The sequence below is a fragment of the Balaenoptera ricei genome, chromosome 7 (assembly GCF_028023285.1).
Source record: "Balaenoptera ricei isolate mBalRic1 chromosome 7, mBalRic1.hap2, whole genome shotgun sequence".
Lineage (NCBI taxonomy): Eukaryota > Metazoa > Chordata > Mammalia > Artiodactyla > Balaenopteridae > Balaenoptera > Balaenoptera ricei.
This window is the reverse complement of record NC_082645.1, coordinates 82110390-82128396: the sequence shown is the minus strand read 5'-3', so window position 1 is coordinate 82128396 and position 18007 is coordinate 82110390. Positions and strand designations below refer to the sequence as shown.

The following is an 18007-nucleotide window of genomic DNA, read 5'->3' as shown; positions in this document are numbered from 1 at the left end:
AACTCTCATACGCTGCTTGGGGGGATGTAATATAATAATACAACAACCTTGGAAAGCAGACAGTTTCTTAAAATGGTAAATACACACTCACCATACTATCCAGGTATTCCACTCCTCATTATTCACCCGAGAGAAATGAAAGCATTTGTCCATACAAAGACTTGTATACACATGTTTATAGTAGCTTTATTTATTTCCCAAACTGGAAACAATGAAAATGTCCATCAACAGGAAAATGGATTTAAAAACTGGCACCTCAATACAGTGGACTACTTCAATGCAATGAACTATTGATATATGCTGTGAAAGGTGTGAATTTCCAAATCTTTATGCCAAGTGAAAGAAGCCAGACAAAAAATAAAGTAGTACATGTAATGTGTAATTTCACCCATAATAAATTCTAGATAATGCAAGTAAAAATAGTAACAGAAAGCAAATCAGTGTTTGTTGGTTGTCTGGGGATGGAGATAGGAGGTGGCAAAGAGAGGAGAGAAGGAGGATTATAAAAGGCCACAAGGAGACTTGTGGCTGTGATTGGTATGTTGATTATCTTCATTGAGTTGGTGGTTTCACTTATCAAATTGTACCCTTTAAATATAAACAGTTCACTGTATGTCAATCATAACTCTATGAAGCTGTTAAAAATACTGAACTATTACTCAATGGCTCTATTTCCATCAATGTTAAATACAAGGATGTGAGAAATTTTATCAAGTTTATGTATGTCTATATGTCTATATGTATATGTATATATACATATACACATATACATACATATACACATGTACATACATATATATAGAGAGAGAGACAGAGAATATGAGAATGTATAGATAGATAATGTAAATTCCCAAATCATCTATCATTAGGGAATTACTTCAGATTTGTTTCCTGGGGTGAAATTACCAAAACCAGATTACAATGATTTGCTGGGAGCCATCAAAGACAACTGTGACTCCATGAATTTGCAAATGACCAGATTCTTTTCTGAGAAGATTCTTCAGATATATGAAATGATGATTGTGCGTCATGGCTTTATGATTGTTGGAGAGCCATTTGGAGGAAAAACCAGTGCCTATCGTGTCTTAGCTGGAGCACTAAATGATCTATGTGAAAAGGTAAGTGTGTTATTAATGCATTAATTTATTGATAATCAGCTTTGTGCAAGATAGAATGTATGGTCATTTAAAAGGGTACTTTAATGCAGCAACTTAAAATTATGAAAATACAGAGGAAATAAAATTAGAAAAGTAATACCAAGCAAGTAGGAAGTTCAGTATACAAAGGGTATGCCACAGATTTGCCTCAAGCCCTTTTGTTTCTTTTTTAAAAAAGTTTAATCATAAAGGTAACACGTTCATTGTAGAAAAAAGTCTGAAAACATGAAAAAACCTGACAGTTTTCTTTTCTATACTTTCTTAGGAGAGGATTTTTTATTTTCTTGTTTAGATTTGTAATGCAAACTTGTTAGTGGCTGCTAGGGGTACTGAACTGAAGTGTGTGTGTGTGTGTGTGTGTGTGTGCGTGCATGTGCGTGTGCATGCATTATATAATACATGCATATGTAAGTGTAGTAAATAATGATGATTATATTATTCAAAATTCCTGTCCTACACATCTCAGTTTGGTCTACTTTGATAGGCTAAAGGAGTGAGGCTGTTTTAAATTCTCCAACTAATATTGCATTTCTGTCTACTTACCTTTGTATTTCAAATAGTTCTTGCTTCATATATTTCAGTATTTGTAGCCAAATGGGATTTGTGATCATTACATCTTCATTGTGGAGCCTCCCTTCAGCTAGTATAAAATTATGTACTTGTATTATTTGCCTTGGATCCCCTGTGTCTAATTTCAGTATTGCAACCCCTGCTTTCTCCTTGCATATATATTTGCCCATGTCTTTAATTGTGACTCTGGCTGTCACTGTGATTTACATTTTTATGGAGAGTAATTAGTTTTAACTTGTATTTTCTCCAGTTTGGCCTTTATCTTCTCATAGGGGAATTTTAATTCGATTGTATTTATTATCAAACAAACTGATACGTACTTATTTCTGTCACCTGTTCCTTTATGGTTTTATCCTTTCAGGCTGTTTCCTTTCTTCTCCTCCCTTCCTTTCCCTTTATCCTTCCTGCCTTCCTTTCCTCAGTTTTTGTTTGCATTTTTCCTATTTTGTTGTTTTATAGGGACTAATTTTTTGCTATAAAAAATAAGTCTCTAAAAGAGCCAAATGTGGTGCCACTCAAAGATTAAAGAAGATGAAGGTATGAGCATGTATTCTGGTCCAATATAAAGCCCGAAAGTGATTCATTATCAGGAAATTCTAAGAGTGACGTTGTGGTAATGTAAAAGGGGCAAGACTCCGTAGCCACTGCTTGCAAGCTGTAGCTGCGCACTAGCTTTGTTGCATTTGGGGCAAACACCTTGCTTTAATGGCAGCAACTTTGTTCTGACTAAGATGATAGAACTTTCCCATGCTTCTGAATTTAGGATGACACATCGTTATTCCCTTCCTGGGCACAGAGAAGAAAACAAAGACCTTGAGCTTTTTTTTTTTACTGCTTCACATTATTATTCCCACATGTTTTCTTCAGTTTGGTACTTCATGTCCCAAGCTCCAGTGGTGGTGGGCAGAAAGCAGTGTGGGAAAGAGTTGAACTTGTTATGTTATATAAAAAAGAAATGATTGTGAATAAGTAGAGCACAGGCGATTTTTAGGGCAGGGGAACTATTCTGTATATATTGTAATGGTGGATACATGACATTATGTATTTGGCAAAATCCATAGAAGTGGCCAATACAAAGAGTAAACCTTAATGTAAACCATGGGCTTTAGTAAATAATAATGAATCCATATCAGTGGAGGAATTGAGGAATCATAACAATGTACCACACCAATGCAAGGCTTTAATAGTAGGGGAAACTGTGTGTGGGGGGCGGGAAGATGGAGGGAATATATGTGAATCTCTGTATATTTTCTGTTCAGTTTTTCTGTAAACCCAAAGCTACTCTAAAAAAATAAAGTCTATTAATTAAAAACTTAAAAAAGCCTATGCCCCAAGGGTATTAACATCTCTCATTAATTCCATATACCAGCTTTCAAGGTTCTGGTGGAAACTATCAGCTTACCAATATTAATTTTTTCACAACTTGAGAATGGTTCATATTTGCCTATATTTAAATCATTTAATTTTATCTCAGAGAATGTTTTGTAGTAAGAATCAACCAGTTACAGCCCGTGGGCCAACTTCAGCCCAAAGCCTGTTTTTGTAATGCCAGTGAGCTTAGAATGGTGTTAACATTTTTAAGGTTTGTAAAGAAAAACAGAAAAGAACATGTAACCTGTTGACCTATCAATAGTAAATATTATATGCTTTTGACCAACATTTGCTACTTTATTCCTAAGTATCCTATGAGCTCTTAAATCCTATTGTAAATGGTATTTTTAAATTTTATTTTTCAGTTCATTGGCATTATAGAAAATACAATCAATTTTTGTATAATGACTTCGCTGCAGACTTGTTAAATGAACTCTTTACTTCTGGTAGTTTTTGTGTAGAATCTTTAGGATTTTCTACATGCCCAATCATGTTTTCCATGAATAATGACAGTATTAGTTGGAGTATTATTCTTTTAAATAAATAAAACAGTATTATTTATTCCTTTAAATAAATAAATCTTTTTTTTTTTTTCTATTAAGGGGTTAATGGAAGAAAACAAGGTTCAGATTACTGTTTTAAATCCTAAGTCTGTCACCATGGGTCAGCTGTATGGACAGTTTGACTTAGTGTCCCATGAGTGGTCCGACGGGATCCTCGCTGTCAGTTTCAGAGCATTTGCTGCTTCATCGGTAAGTGCTAAATAACTCTTTTCAATGCTATGAGAGTTATGATTTTTTCAGTTGTTTCAAGTAAACATTTGTATTTGTAGCTCAAGGTACTTATTTAAAACAAATTACTGGGATCCTTGAGGCGCCGGCCGCCGCCCCAACCAGCGTCTGAGCCAAGCCCCCGCGTCCTTCGCCTCCGTGTGCCCATGGCCTTTAAACTGCCGGTTCCTCGGCTGCGGGCGGGGGCGCTGAGTTTCCCGCTGGGAGGTAAAGTGGCCCCCCTTTACCTCCCAGATGCCGCAAGGAGACAAGCCTCTGGGCCCTAGGTACGCCACCCTCGCCCTACACGTGCCGGGGCGAGGCCCTCGCAAGGCCGAGGAGGTGGAGCGCTTTCCGCTGAGCGCAGTGAGTGGGGCGTGGTGCCTTGTCTCTTCTCCCTCCACAGGTGAGAGAATTGAGACAAGGAAATGATATGCCCTGCTTGGTATAAATACAACTAGATATAAACTGCAGGAGGCCAAAGTACATGATCTCTCTCGTTCAGTCCTGTATCTTGAGCAGCTAATACTGTCCCAGGCATATGCTTTGCTTTTACCATTTGTCCTAGGGTTCTGTCTGTCCGTTTTTTGTTTTTTATTTTTAAGTATAGTTTTTAACGCTTGTTATCATTGGTGGATTTGTTTTTTGGTTTGGTTGCTCTCTTCTTTCTTTCTTTCTTTTTTTTATTACTTTATTTTTAATATTTAAAAAAATTTTTTATCTTAGTAACTTTATTTTATTTTATATATTTTTCTTTCTTTCTTTTTGTTTTTTTCTCCCTTTTCTTCTGAGCCATGTGGCTGACAGGGTCTTGGTGCTCCGGCCAGGTGTCAGGCCTGAGCCTCTGAGGTGGGAGAGCCAAATTCAGGGTATTGGTCCACCAGAGACCTCCTGGCTCCACGTAATATCAAGTGGCGAAAGCTCTTCCAGAGATCTCCATCTCAACACTAAGACCCACCTCCACTCAACGACCAGCAAGCTACAGTGCTGGGCACCCCATGCCAAACAACTAGCAAGACAGGAACACAACCCCACCCATTAGCACAGAGGCTGCCTAAAATCCTAATAAGGTCACAGACACCCCAAAACTACCACCAGACATGGTCCTGATCACCAGAAAGACAAGATCCAGCCTCATCCACCAGAACACAGGCACTACTTCCCTCCACCAGGAAGCCTACACAACCCACTGAACCAACCTTACCCACTGGGGGCCGACAGCAAAAACAGTGGGAACTACGAACCTGCAGCCTGCGAAAAGGAGACCCCACACACAATAAGTTAAGCAAAATGAGAAGACAGAGAAACACACAGCAGATGAAGGAGGAAGGTAAAAACCCACCAGACCAAACAAATGAAGAGTAAATAGGCAGTCTACCTGAAAAAGAATTCAGAGTAATGATAGTTAAGGTGATCCAAAATCTTGGAAATAGAATAGAGAAAATACAAGAAACGTTTAACAAGGACCTAGAAGAACTAAAGAGCAAACAAACAATGATAAAGAACACAATAAATGAAATGAAAAATTCTCTAGAAGGAATCAATAGCAGAATAACTGAGGCAGAAGAACGGATAAGTGACCTGGAAGATAAAAGAGTGGAAATAACGACCGCAGAGCAGAATAAGGAAAAAAGAATCAAAAGAATTCAGGACAGTCTCAGCGACCTCTGGGCCAATGCACCAACATTTGAGTTATAAGGATCCCAGAAGAAGAAGAGAAAAAGAAAGGGACTGAGAAAATATTTGACGAGATTATAGTTGAAAACTTCTGTAACATGGGCAAGGAAATAGTCAATCAAGTCCAGGAAGTGCAGAGAGTCCCATACAGGATAAATCCAAGGAGAAACACGCCAAGACACAGATTAATGAAAGTATCAAAAATTAAATACAAAGAGAATATTTTTAAGGCAGCAAGGGAAAAGCAACAAATAACATACAAGGGAATCCCCATAAGGTTAACAGCTGATCTTTCAGCAGAAACTCTGCAAGCCAGAAGGGTGTGGCAGGACATATTTAAAGTGATGAAAGGGAAAAACCTACAACCAAGGTTACTCTACCCAGTAAGGATCTCATTCAGATTTACAGATAAGCAAAAGCTAAGAGAATTCAACACCACCAAACCAGCTTTACAACAAATGCTAAAGGAACTTCTCTAGGCAGGAAACACAAGAGAAGGAAAAGACCTGCAATAACAAACCCAAAACAATTAAGAAAATGGTAATAGGAACGTACATGTCGATAACTACCTTAAGTGTAAATGGATTAAATGCTCCAACCAAAAGACATAGACTGGCTGAATGGATACAAAAACAAGACCCATATATATGCTGTCTACAAGAGACCCACTTCAGACCTAGGGATACATACAGACTGAAAGTGAGGGGATGGAAAAAGATATTCCATGCAAATGGAAATCAAAAGAAAGCTGGAGTAGCAATTCTCATATCAGACAAAATAGTCTTTAAAAGAAAGACTATTACAAGAGACAAAGAAGGAAGCTACATAATGATCAAGGGATCAATCCAGGAAGAAGATATAACAATTGTAAATATTTATGCACCCAACATAGGAGCACCTCAATACATAAGGCAAATGCTAACAGCCATAAAAGGGGAAATTGACAGTAACACAGTCATAGTAGGGGACTTTAATACCCCACTTTCCCCAATGGACAGATCATCCAAAATGAAAATAAATAAGGAAACACAAGCTTTAAATGATACATTAAACAAGGTGGACTTAATTGACATTTACAGGACATTCTATCCAAAAACAACAGAATACACTTTCTTCTCAAGTGCTCATGGAACATTCTCCAGGAGAGATCATATCTTGGGTCACAAATCAAGCCTTGGTAAATTTAAGACAATTGAAGTCGTATCAAGTATCTTCTCTGACCATAATGCTATAAGACTAGATATCAATTACAGGAAAAAAATCTGTAAAAAATACAAACATATGGAGGCTAAACAATACACTACTAAATAACTAAGATATCACTGAAGAAATCAAAGAGGAAATCAAAATATACCTAGAAACAAATGACAATGAAAACACAACGACCGAAAACCTATGGGATGCAGCAAAAACAGGTCTAAAAGGGAAGTTTATAGCACTAGAATCCTACCTCAAGAAATAAGAAACATCTCAAATAAACAACCTAACCTTACACGTAAAGCAATTAGAGAAAGAAGAACAAAAAAACCCCAAAGTTAGCAGAAGGAAAGGAATCATAAAGATCAGATCTGAAATAAATGAAAAAGAAATGAAGGAAACGATAGCAAAGATCAATAAAACTAAAAGCTGGTTCTTTGAAAAGATAAACAAAATTGATAAACCATTATTAGCCAGAGTCATCAAGAAAAAAAGGGAGAAGACTCAAATCAACAGACTTAGAAATGAAAAAGGAGAAGTAACAACTGACACTGCAGAAATACAAAGGATCATGAGAGATTACTACAAGCAACTATATGCCAATAAAATGGACAACCTGGAAGAAATGGACAAATTCTTAGAAAAGCACAACCTTCTGAGACTGAACCAGGAAGAAATAGAAAATATAAACAGACCAATCACAAGCACTGAAATTGAAACTGTGATTAAAAATCTTCCAGCAAATAAAAGCCCAGGATCAGATGGCTTCACAGGTGAATTCTATCAAACGTGTAGAGAAGAGCTAACACCCATCCTTCTCAAACTCTTTCAAAATATAGCAGAGGGAAGAACACTTCCAAACTCATTCTACCAGGCCACCATCACCCTGATACCAAAACCAGAAAAGTCACAACAAAAGAAAACTACAGGCCAGTATCACTGATGAACATAGATGCAAAAATCCTCAACAAAATACTAGCAAACAGAATCCAGCAGCACATTAAAAGGATCATGCACCATGATCAAGTGGGGTTTATCCCAGGAATGCAAGGATTCTTCAATATACCCAAATCAATCAATGTGATAATCCATATTAACAAACTGAAGGAGAAAAACCATATGATCATCTCAATAGATGAAGAAAAAGCTTTCGACAAAATTCAACACCCATTTATGATAAAAACTCTCCAGAAAGTAGGCATAGAGGGAACTTACCTCAACATAATAAAGGCCATATATGACAAACCCACAGACAACAACGTCCTCAATGGTGCAAAACTGAAACTATTTCCACTAAGATCAGGAACAAGACAAGGTTGCCCACTCTCACCACTATTATTCAACATAGTTTTGGAAGTTTTAGCGACAGCAATTAGAGAAGAAAAAGAAATGAAAGGAATCCAAATCAGAAAAGAAAAAGTAATAATGTCACTATTTGCAGTTGACATGATACTATACAAAGAGGATCCTAAAGATGCTACCAGAAAACTACTAGAGCTAATCAATGAATTTGGTAAAGTATCAGAATACAGAATTAATGCACAGAAATCTCTTGCATTTTATACACTAATAATGAACAATCTGAAAGAGAAATTAAGGAAACACTCCCGTTTACCATTGCAACAAAAAGAATAAAATACCTAGGAATAAACCTACCTAAGGAGACAAAAGACCTGTATGCAGAAAACTATAAGACACTGATGAAAGAAATTAAAGATGTTACAAACAGATGGAGAGATATACCATGTTCTTGGATTGGAAGAATCAACATTGTGAAAATGACTGTACTACCCAAAGCAATCTACAGATTCAATGCAATCCCTATCAAACTACCAATGGCATTTTTCACAGAACTAGAACAAAAAATTGCACAATTTGTCTGGAAACACAAAAGACCCCGAATAGCAAAAGCAATCTTGAGAAAGAAGAACGGAGCTGGAGGAATCAGGCTCCCTCACTTCAGACTATACTACAAAGCTACAGTAATCGAGACAGTATGGTACTGGCACAAAAACAGAAATTTAGATCAATGGAACAGGATAGAAAGCCCAGAGATAAACCCACGCACATATGGGCACCTTATCTTTGACAGTGGAGGCAAGAATATACAATGGAGAAAAGACAGTCTCTTCAATAAGTGGTGCTGGGAAAACTGGACAGCTACATGTAAAAAAATGAAATTAGAACACTCCCTAACACCATTCACAAAAATAAACTCAAAATGGATTAGAGACCTAAATGTAAGACCGGACACTATAAAACTCTTAGAGGAAAACATAGGAAGAACACTGTTTGACATAAATCACAGCAAGATCTTTTTTGATCCACCTCCTAGAGTAATGGAAATAAAAACAAAAATAAACAAATGGGACCTAATGAAACTTCAAAGCTTTTGCACAGCAAAGGAAACCATAAACAAGACGAAAAGACAACCTTCAGAATGGGAGAAAATATTTGCAAATGAATCAATGGACAACGGATTAATTTCCAAAATATAGAAACAGCTCATGCAACTCAATATTAAAAAAACAAATAACCCAATCCAAAAATGGGCAGAAGACCTAAATAGACATTTCTCCAGAGAAGACATACAGATGGCCAAGAAGCACATGAAAAGCTGCTCAACATCACTAATTATTAGAGAAATGCAAATCAAAAGTACAATGAGGTATCACCTCACACCAGTTAGCATGGGCATCATCAGAAAATCTACAAAAAAAATGCTGGAGAGGTTGTGGAAAAAAGGGAACCCTCTTGCACTGTTGGTGGGAATGTAAATTGATACAGCCACTATGGAGAACAATATGGAGGTTCCTTAAAAAACTAAAAATAGAATGACCATATGATCCAGCAATCCCACTACTGGGCATATACCCAGAGAAAACCATAATTCAAAAAGACACATGCACCCCAGTGTTCATTGCAGTACTATTTACAATAGCTAGGTCATGGAAGCAACCTAAATGCCCATCGACAGATGAATGGATAAAGAGGATGTGGCACATATATACAGTGGAATATTACTCAGCCGTAAAAAGCAACGAAATTGTGTTATCTGTAGTGAGGTGGATGGACCTAGAGACTGTCATACAGAGTGAAGTATGTCAGAAAGAGAAAAACAAATACCGTATGCTAACACATATATATGGAATCTAAAAAAAAAAACAGTTCTGAAGAACCTAGGGGCAAGACAGGAATAAAGACACAGACGTAGAGAATGGACTTGAGGACACGGAGAGGGGGAAGGGTAAGATGGGACGAAGTGAGAGAGTGGCATTGACATGTATACACTACCAAATGTAAAATAGCTAGTGGGAAGCAGCTGCATAGCACAGGGAGATCAGCTCAGTGCTTTGTGACCATCTAGATCGGTGGGATAGGGAAGGTGGGAGGGAGACGCAAGAGGAAGTAGATATGGGGATATATGTATATGTATAGCTGATTCACTTTGTTATACAGCAGCAACTAACACAATATTGTAAAGCAATTATACTCTGATAAAGATGTTAAAAATATATATAAATAAATAAAACACATTACTGAATAGTCTGACAGTCTTTCTGTGAAGACAACTGTTAGTGCCTGCAGAGAGGCCAGAGACCATGAGGGCAGGCATCTTCTCCTCATCTCCTCAGTGTGCACAGAAGAGAGGGCAGGAGAAAAGAAGACTGGGGAGAGTATTTCTGATCTTCTTTTTCCAGGCTAAGTGACCCAGGAAGGAGAGCATCTGAATAACGTGATCCTTTCAATCCTTCAATAACGTTCTTCCTGTGCCCTGCTGCTCAGCTAGCTGTCAGTGTCACACCCACTAATTGTTAGATAGACTCCAGTGCTTAGAGAGGAAATTGCAGACCTTTATAAAACGATGTCTTACAAATTCCAACACTTACCCTTTAGTGTGTTAGGAAGAGAATCGGCTGCCTGTGGAAAGCAGAAGAGGTAAAGGGTGTGCCAGCTGCTGGCTGCTGGGAAGGGGAGTGGGAACTTACCTACTCCTGGCTTACCCTACTGAGTGGCTGCTTCCCACTGTTACAAAAAAGAGTCCACAGACCAATAAATGTTAACTTGGTTGTCGTATGTTAGCAGGCTCTCCGTGGTCTGTGATTACACGGAGACAGCTTGCTAAGGCTAGTCTTACAGGAAAAGGGGCCTAGGCTACAGACATTTGTTTCAAGTCTTTTTTTATATAAATGTTTCCTTTATTCTGACTACCATACCTCCTAAATTTGGTGCTCTCTACCTACTTAAGGACCAGCCAGTCATGAGTCAGTGTAATAACAGAAAAACATCAAATTGCAGCTCTGCTTTTATTGCCTGAAGGGCCTTGAGCAATGAATCATGTAAGGATTGGCTCTCAGGGGCCAGAGATCTTGCCCAGTGTCCAGCTTTACTGGATAAAGGTAATCAGGAGACACAGGTGGGGCGGGCAGAGGTCTGGGACCATTGATGTCCCAGATCCTTTGATGTCTCAGATCCTTTCTTGTCACAGTGGATGTCCTCTGGCCCAGATTAACATGTGAAGTCTCCAGATAATGTATGCTGTTACATTATTTATAAAGAAATAATCATGAGATATCTCCCATTTTACACTTAGCTACATAGTATACATTATATTTTCCAGGAAGCTACATCCCGTAAATACTGAGTCTCAAGGAAGTTAAGTAGCTGTCCCGAAGTCACACAGCTGGGAAGTGGTAGAATCAGATTAAAAGTGAGGTCTTTCAGACTGCACAGCCCAACAACTCACCATTACAGGGCAGTGTTTCTCAGAGTGAAGACGAGCAGGCCTGGGAACCCAACAGCAGGAGGAAAAGTTGCTCTGAGGGTGATCTCCGAGATAACAGGCTCTACCGTGCTTCCTGAGCGTGGCCAGAGCTAGCTTCTGAGTGTGGGTACGGGTGGCTTGAGCCCAGACAGGCCCACTGTCTCGTGGATTAATGCCTTTGGTCACAGGGACTGAGAATGTGTTAAGGTGCACTCAGATCCTTCACTACTTCAACTCAAATTCACATTTGCTGAAGGGGAACCAAAGCATCATCTGTGTCCTCAGAAGGGCTGCTTCATAAGGATCTGGAAAAGAGAATCAGTTTTTGCTCCCTCTGGCTAATACCTCGCCACTTTTTAATATTTGTTGAACATTTACTATATTCTGGACAATATGTAAATATTTTCATGTTTCTCACTGCGGGACTGTGAAGGTTATATTGCTATTAATACCCTCTAGCACCATGAGGCAGTTCAGCCCAAGAAGGATATGTGTGTTAATTCATTCAGTGGAGGGAACAAAAAATTTGACTTAACACACAAGAGCAATTAATCTGTATGAACACTAAATAGAATCTCTATAGAGTCAGTCTGAATGAAAATTGTTTTCCCTGGCAATTACATGTTTGTTTTACTTATGATACTCTCTAAAACATGTTATATATGAGTTTAGAAACATTGGAAAAGATGGAATCTTAAGATGTTATATATATTTGTCTCATCCATGGCACATATTGGCTTCTTTAGTGAATATATATATATTCACACACGTATGCACACTTTATTCCAAAGATGCCTTTACATTTTGATGGTGAAATTAGTTTTAGGGGTTACATTTTAAAGTTGTAAAATAATGTTATTGAACTTTTCCCCTTCCATGACCATTTTTGTCCTTCATTCACCGTACGCATGAACCAGACGCCAGATAGGAAATGGTTAGTTTTTGATGGGCCAGTAGACGCAGTATGGATTGAGAATATGAACACTGTGCTGGATGACAACAGAAAGCTATGTCTGATGAGTGGGGAGATTATCCAAATGTCACCACAAATGAACCTTATTTTTGAACCAATGGATTTAGAAGTTGCTTCTCCTGCCACTGTAAGTTCTCAGTTTTCACATCTGCTTGTAAATTTGAAATGTTATAAATGCGTTTATTGCTTAGTAGCTTTGACTCTAGATGAAAAGTGTTTATAGAATTCATTTTAACAGCCATCTGTGATTCTCCGAGAGCAGCCGTGTCTGTCGACATACCTTGACAAATATAAGTGTCAGGCATATTTTCCTCTTTGCCTAGGACCATTTGGTAAAGTCGTACACAAACATTTAGATCAGGAAATTATCTAAAGGTATGCTATTTTTTTCCCCAAGAGTTTTCTGAAGGTTGTAAGAAATAGATGTATCAAGTCATATTTCTTTTGTAAGCAGTTCCTTGGAGGTAAACAATGATTGTTTTTCCAGGTTTCCAGATGTGGGATGATTTACATGGAGCCTCATATGCTGGGCTGGAGACCGCTGATGTTGTCTTGGATAAATCTTTTACCTCCTGTGATCAGTATTACTCAGAAGGAATTTATAATAGGCTTATTTGACAGAATGGTTCCTGTTTCTGTCGAATTTATTAGAAAGCATACAAAGGTAAGAGGGATGAAAATTTTAATATTTAAAAAATAAATGGAAAATCCAAATTAGCCATATATATACATTTTAATGTCTACTTTTATTGCCAACTACCAGATATTAAAATAACTTCTTAACTAGTTTGACTAAAAACTCTTTTCTTATTAAAGTTTAAAATTTTTAATTAACATAATTCTCCAAAAAATATTTTAAATGAAGCATCTTGTGGTTTGAGAAAATGTGTGGATCTTTTCTCTCTGAAAAAACAAACTCAAAGTCCCACCTAATCACACCTGGGTGAAAATATTCTAAATAGTTCTCTCTCATTTCTGATGGACTGTTGTTTTTTAAAATAGTTTTCATTTTGAATTTTTTCTTTATTTTCCAAAGCTTTTAGAATAAATATATATTATTTTATAATTAGAAAAAGGACAATTGAAAAAAGTAATCTCGTTTATGACTTCCAAAGAACTGGATAGTGGGTCACATGGAGAAACACATATTACTGCTTTTTAGACGTACTAAATGAGAAATCTGCCATATTTAGCATGAGTGCATCTAATTGTTTAAGGATTACTATGGATAGCTAATAAAACTGGGATTCGGAAAGGGAAGCCAGCCTGTGGTAGAAGAATGGAAAGAGGTCCTAAAGCAAACAAATCCATTTTTCTTTCTTTTAGTACACCCTGGGGATGAGATGGGGGAAAGGTAGAAGGGAGAGAAATGACAGCGTGAATTTCTGGAAGCATGGATGTCTCCTGCCTCTGAGAGTTGATGGAATTCCAGGGAGGCTCTTAAACACCCTCCAGCTGGGAACTGTAGGGAAAGATGCTTAATTTCTGCTTTGGGAGATGTGGAGCAAAGGTCCTTTAGGATGACTTTGCTCTGGATCAAATATAGGGAAACAGGGTTGGGATTTCTCCTGCTGTTGGAAATATAATAGAAAAGCTTGAGGCAGGTATTTGTCTCAGTGTTCAGATTTGGAAAGTGGAATTTAAAACCACGGTAATGAAGATTACTTAAAGGCAAATCCAGAGAAAAAAGAGCAAAGGCTGGAATCCTGGGTATACCAGCAATTTAGAGAGAGGGAACGGGGAGAAGGTTTTGAGTAGCAAGTAGCCAGTGTTACCAGAAATTACTGAGAGTCAGGTGAAGGAAGGAAAGGGTTGGCATGTGTCCCTTGGATCTGGCAGTAGAGATCATGAGGGAGCCCTGGCCCCAGCACTTCGAGGGAAGAGGCAAGAGTACTTCAGGGCGGTTGGTTAGGAATGTGGGTGGTACTGACTTGATGGTGAGTGTAGGCTGCTCTTTCAGGAAACTTGGCTGTAACGGAGGATGTTGTACATATGAAGTAATCATGTTTCAAAATCAATTAAATATGCATCAATTGAGATAAAATAAGCTATAGGGTTTTTTCTCTCCTGGCATTGTCACAGAAGGTAGGTATTACAAATAAATGGATTTTCCATATAACTGGAACTGATCTTTTCAATAGCAAATAGGGGAAAATAATTTTTTTTAATTGAGGTATAATTGACATACAGTATATTAGTTTCAGGTGTACAATATAATGATTTGTATATTTTGTGAAATGATCACCACAGAAAGTCTAGTTAATATCTGTCATACGTAGAATTTTGTTCTTGTAATGAAAATTTTAAAAAATCACTTTTAATATAAACTTCCTGAAATGTACTTATGCACTTTTGTCCTTTCTTGAAGAAATTATGAATGCCTGTAGAGAACAGATCTGTGTATGCTGAGGCGGGTAGGAGAGGGATAGATTGGGAATTTGGGATTAGCAGATGCAAACTGTCATATATATGTATAACTAAATCACTTTGCTGTACACCAGAAACTAACACAACATTGTGAATCAATTATACTTCAATAAAATAAATTTTTAAAAAAATTATGAATGCCTGTTATTTACTAAGTAGTAATATGCGTCTGTCTTATTTGTAGTAGTCAACTGTTTGCATTTTAGGGTTGCAGCAGTAACACTTAGTTCCTGTCTTAATCAGACACTCAGTTGTCACTTCTGCCTGCTTCTACTGGGACAGTGGCCAAATATCAAGTCAGCTGCTTCTAATCTTCAGAGAGTCCATTTCAGAGTTAATTCTTACATGTTAACCATGAAGCAATACAACTCTAAAGGCTGGAAGAGAGCTTGGAGGGAAGAAGACAAATGTTTATTGAGAACTTGCTGTATGCTGCATGGTTATAGGAACTGTAACATTATCTATTTTATAAATTCTCATGGTGAGACCCAGAGAAATAAAGTGCACAGTATCTACAGCACTCCAGAAACATTTTATGCTCTTCAAGACTTAAAAATGTATTTCATAAGAATGAGTTTACTCTGAGTACTGCTGTAGCTTATAAAGATTTTCTAAAATGGGCTTTATTTATTGAACATGTTAGATAAGCAAATTCATTTCCTGCTCTGAAAGATTTTCTTTTTTTTTAGTGTTTTGGTTTATGAAATTGGTATAACATAGAATCTATGTTTGTGATTAAATTAACTAAACTTGTAACTGTGAGTTTTTTAAATTTGAGAATCAGTGTAAGAGTGATTAAAGGGCACACGCCACCTGGATGGGACATCCATTGCTGCCTCACTCTAGGGAACTAACATGTACCTCAGTTTCCCCTCCTAAAAAACTAGAATTATAATAATAGTACCTTTTCATAGATACTATGGCTGTTAGAACTAAATGAGTTCAATAAAAATTAGTTGATACTATTTCAATTAGTGCCTCATTTAAATTGTTTCATGGACTTTTTTTTCTCTGATTTTTCAGGAATTATCTCCTACTTCAGATACAAACTTAGTCCGATCCCTAATGAATCTGATAGACTGTTTTATGAATGACTTTGCTGATGAAGTCAAAGTAAGAGAGAGAAATGATCGAGAAACTTATTCTTTACTTGAGGTAGGTCCATTTCTCTTTGAGTCTTGCAATAGAAAGACATCCACTGCTTTCCCCAATGCTTCCTAATTAATTAACCTCATTTTTCCTGGAACTGGAGTCTGGACAATGGGTGGTAGCTGAACAGTGAGGAAAAAGTCAGGTCCCAAATGCCAGGTGCTGGTAGGAAAGCTCCTTGACTGGCAGTTCTGTTGGATCATGAAGTTTGGGTGGAGCCCGATGATTCCCACAGATCTGCTACTGATTACCTTGGGTCATTTGGCCAGTCTCAAAGATGATCAATCCTCAAAATGTCAATGACCATTGACAACAGGATTCACCTCCCCTTCAACCTCCAAATTATAATTAATTGCTTTTTCTCTTTAATTTTCCCCCTTTTTCATGAGATATAAATATTTAAAATATGTATGTGTATTGAGTATAAGTATATATTTGAAATGAGGAAAGCAAGAAAATATATAATCTATAAACGTTTTAACTATAAATTATCAACAGACCTTGAATCTTCTTTAATAAAAAAATTATGTATTGGCTAATGGTAGCACTTCTAATGTAATCAGTTACTTTTTTGCATGTATTTTATGAAATAAATTTTTAGTTTCATTTCAAATGGTTTCCAGAGAGAGACAGTCTGTGAGTAATCTGTGAGTAGGTGAATAGTGTGAAGCCAGAGTTCACAACTTTTATGAGCATAGTCAAGACTGTTTTAGCTCTGGCATTAAAAAGGAGATTTGATTTTAAAACTATCAAACAGGCTTTCTCATTTGAGTGCTGTGTCTTCTTGTCTCCCCTGTTCCCTCTGCCTGAGTCTGGTAAGAAAGCTTGCAGGTTAGCAGTTCTAATTATACAATCAATGCTCAGGTAATTATTACAACAGGTAAATAAAAGTATATGAATTTGTTCTACTTTTTAAGAAACACTGCATCAAAATTTAAATTTAATAAATATATATAGTGGGTTGATTATTCTTTATTAAAATATGCTTTTGTACTTTAATAAAAAGTTATCTCAGTGTTCTTTTTAATATCAAAGTTCAGCCATATACTTAAATTATCACCTGATTTACCAGACTAATCATTCTAAGGTTTTACTATGCCTAGAATTTATACTTTGCATTGTATTATCTTCTCTGATAGTAAGATTTTATAAGACATGTAATTTGATAGAAAAAAACTAATTATTACAAAATCCTGAGATAACCTACTACCATATATCAGTTTATTCATTTCCTTTCAAAGATATTAATCTGGCTGATATGATTTAAGCTTCAAGAATAGATTAAAGTTATTCTTTAATGCACTCTTATCTTCTCATCTCTCCAATTCAGGGCATTTTTCTGTTTTCATTGATCTGGTCCGTTGGTGCTTCTTGTAAAGATGATGATCGGTTGAAATTTAATAAGATTCTTCGAGAACTAATGGAAGGCCCGATTTCAGAAATAACTCGAAATAGGTTTAAATTACTGAGTGGTACTGAGCAAACGTCTTCAAAAACACTAACTGTTCCATTTCCTGAAAAAGGAACAATTTATGATTATCAGTTTGTCACTGAGGTAAGAGTTCTGAAGCAAGAGTTGTACCTGCCAACCAGGCAGAGTCTCCTTGGAGACCCACAGCACATAAAGGCTCTGTGGCCACCTTGTCACCACTGTTTACCTTAGGAGACAGCATGGAGTAGAGGAAGGCACGCTGATTGTGAAGTCAGGCACACCTGGGTCTGCCATATAGCCTTGGACTAGTTCTTTAATCTCCCTGAACCTTGTTTTTCTCATTGATAAAATGAGATAAATAATAATACTTGTTGGGCCAGTTGTACTCATTGCAAAAAAATCACACATTAGGACATCCAGTCCAGCAGCAGGCGAGTACTGCTCAAGGACACACCTCTGGGAGGTTCATGGTGCATGTTAGCACATCACAGGCTAAGAGGTCCTGCAGGACTGCCGCTG

General features: G+C 37.2%; 1 protein-coding gene across 1 annotated transcript in view; it reads left to right on the top strand.

Annotated features, from left to right (window-relative positions):
- Positions 1-18007, top strand: part of DNAH7 (dynein axonemal heavy chain 7) — a 221067-nt gene that overhangs the window by 89728 nt on the left and 113332 nt on the right. The window contains exons 29-34 of the mRNA XM_059927531.1: positions 870-1118; positions 3701-3850; positions 12425-12607; positions 12968-13144; positions 15931-16062; positions 17387-17611. Of these exons, the coding sequence (XP_059783514.1) occupies positions 870-1118; positions 3701-3850; positions 12425-12607; positions 12968-13144; positions 15931-16062; positions 17387-17611 (1116 nt within the window). The remainder of the gene's footprint in view (positions 1-869; positions 1119-3700; positions 3851-12424; positions 12608-12967; positions 13145-15930; positions 16063-17386; positions 17612-18007) is intronic.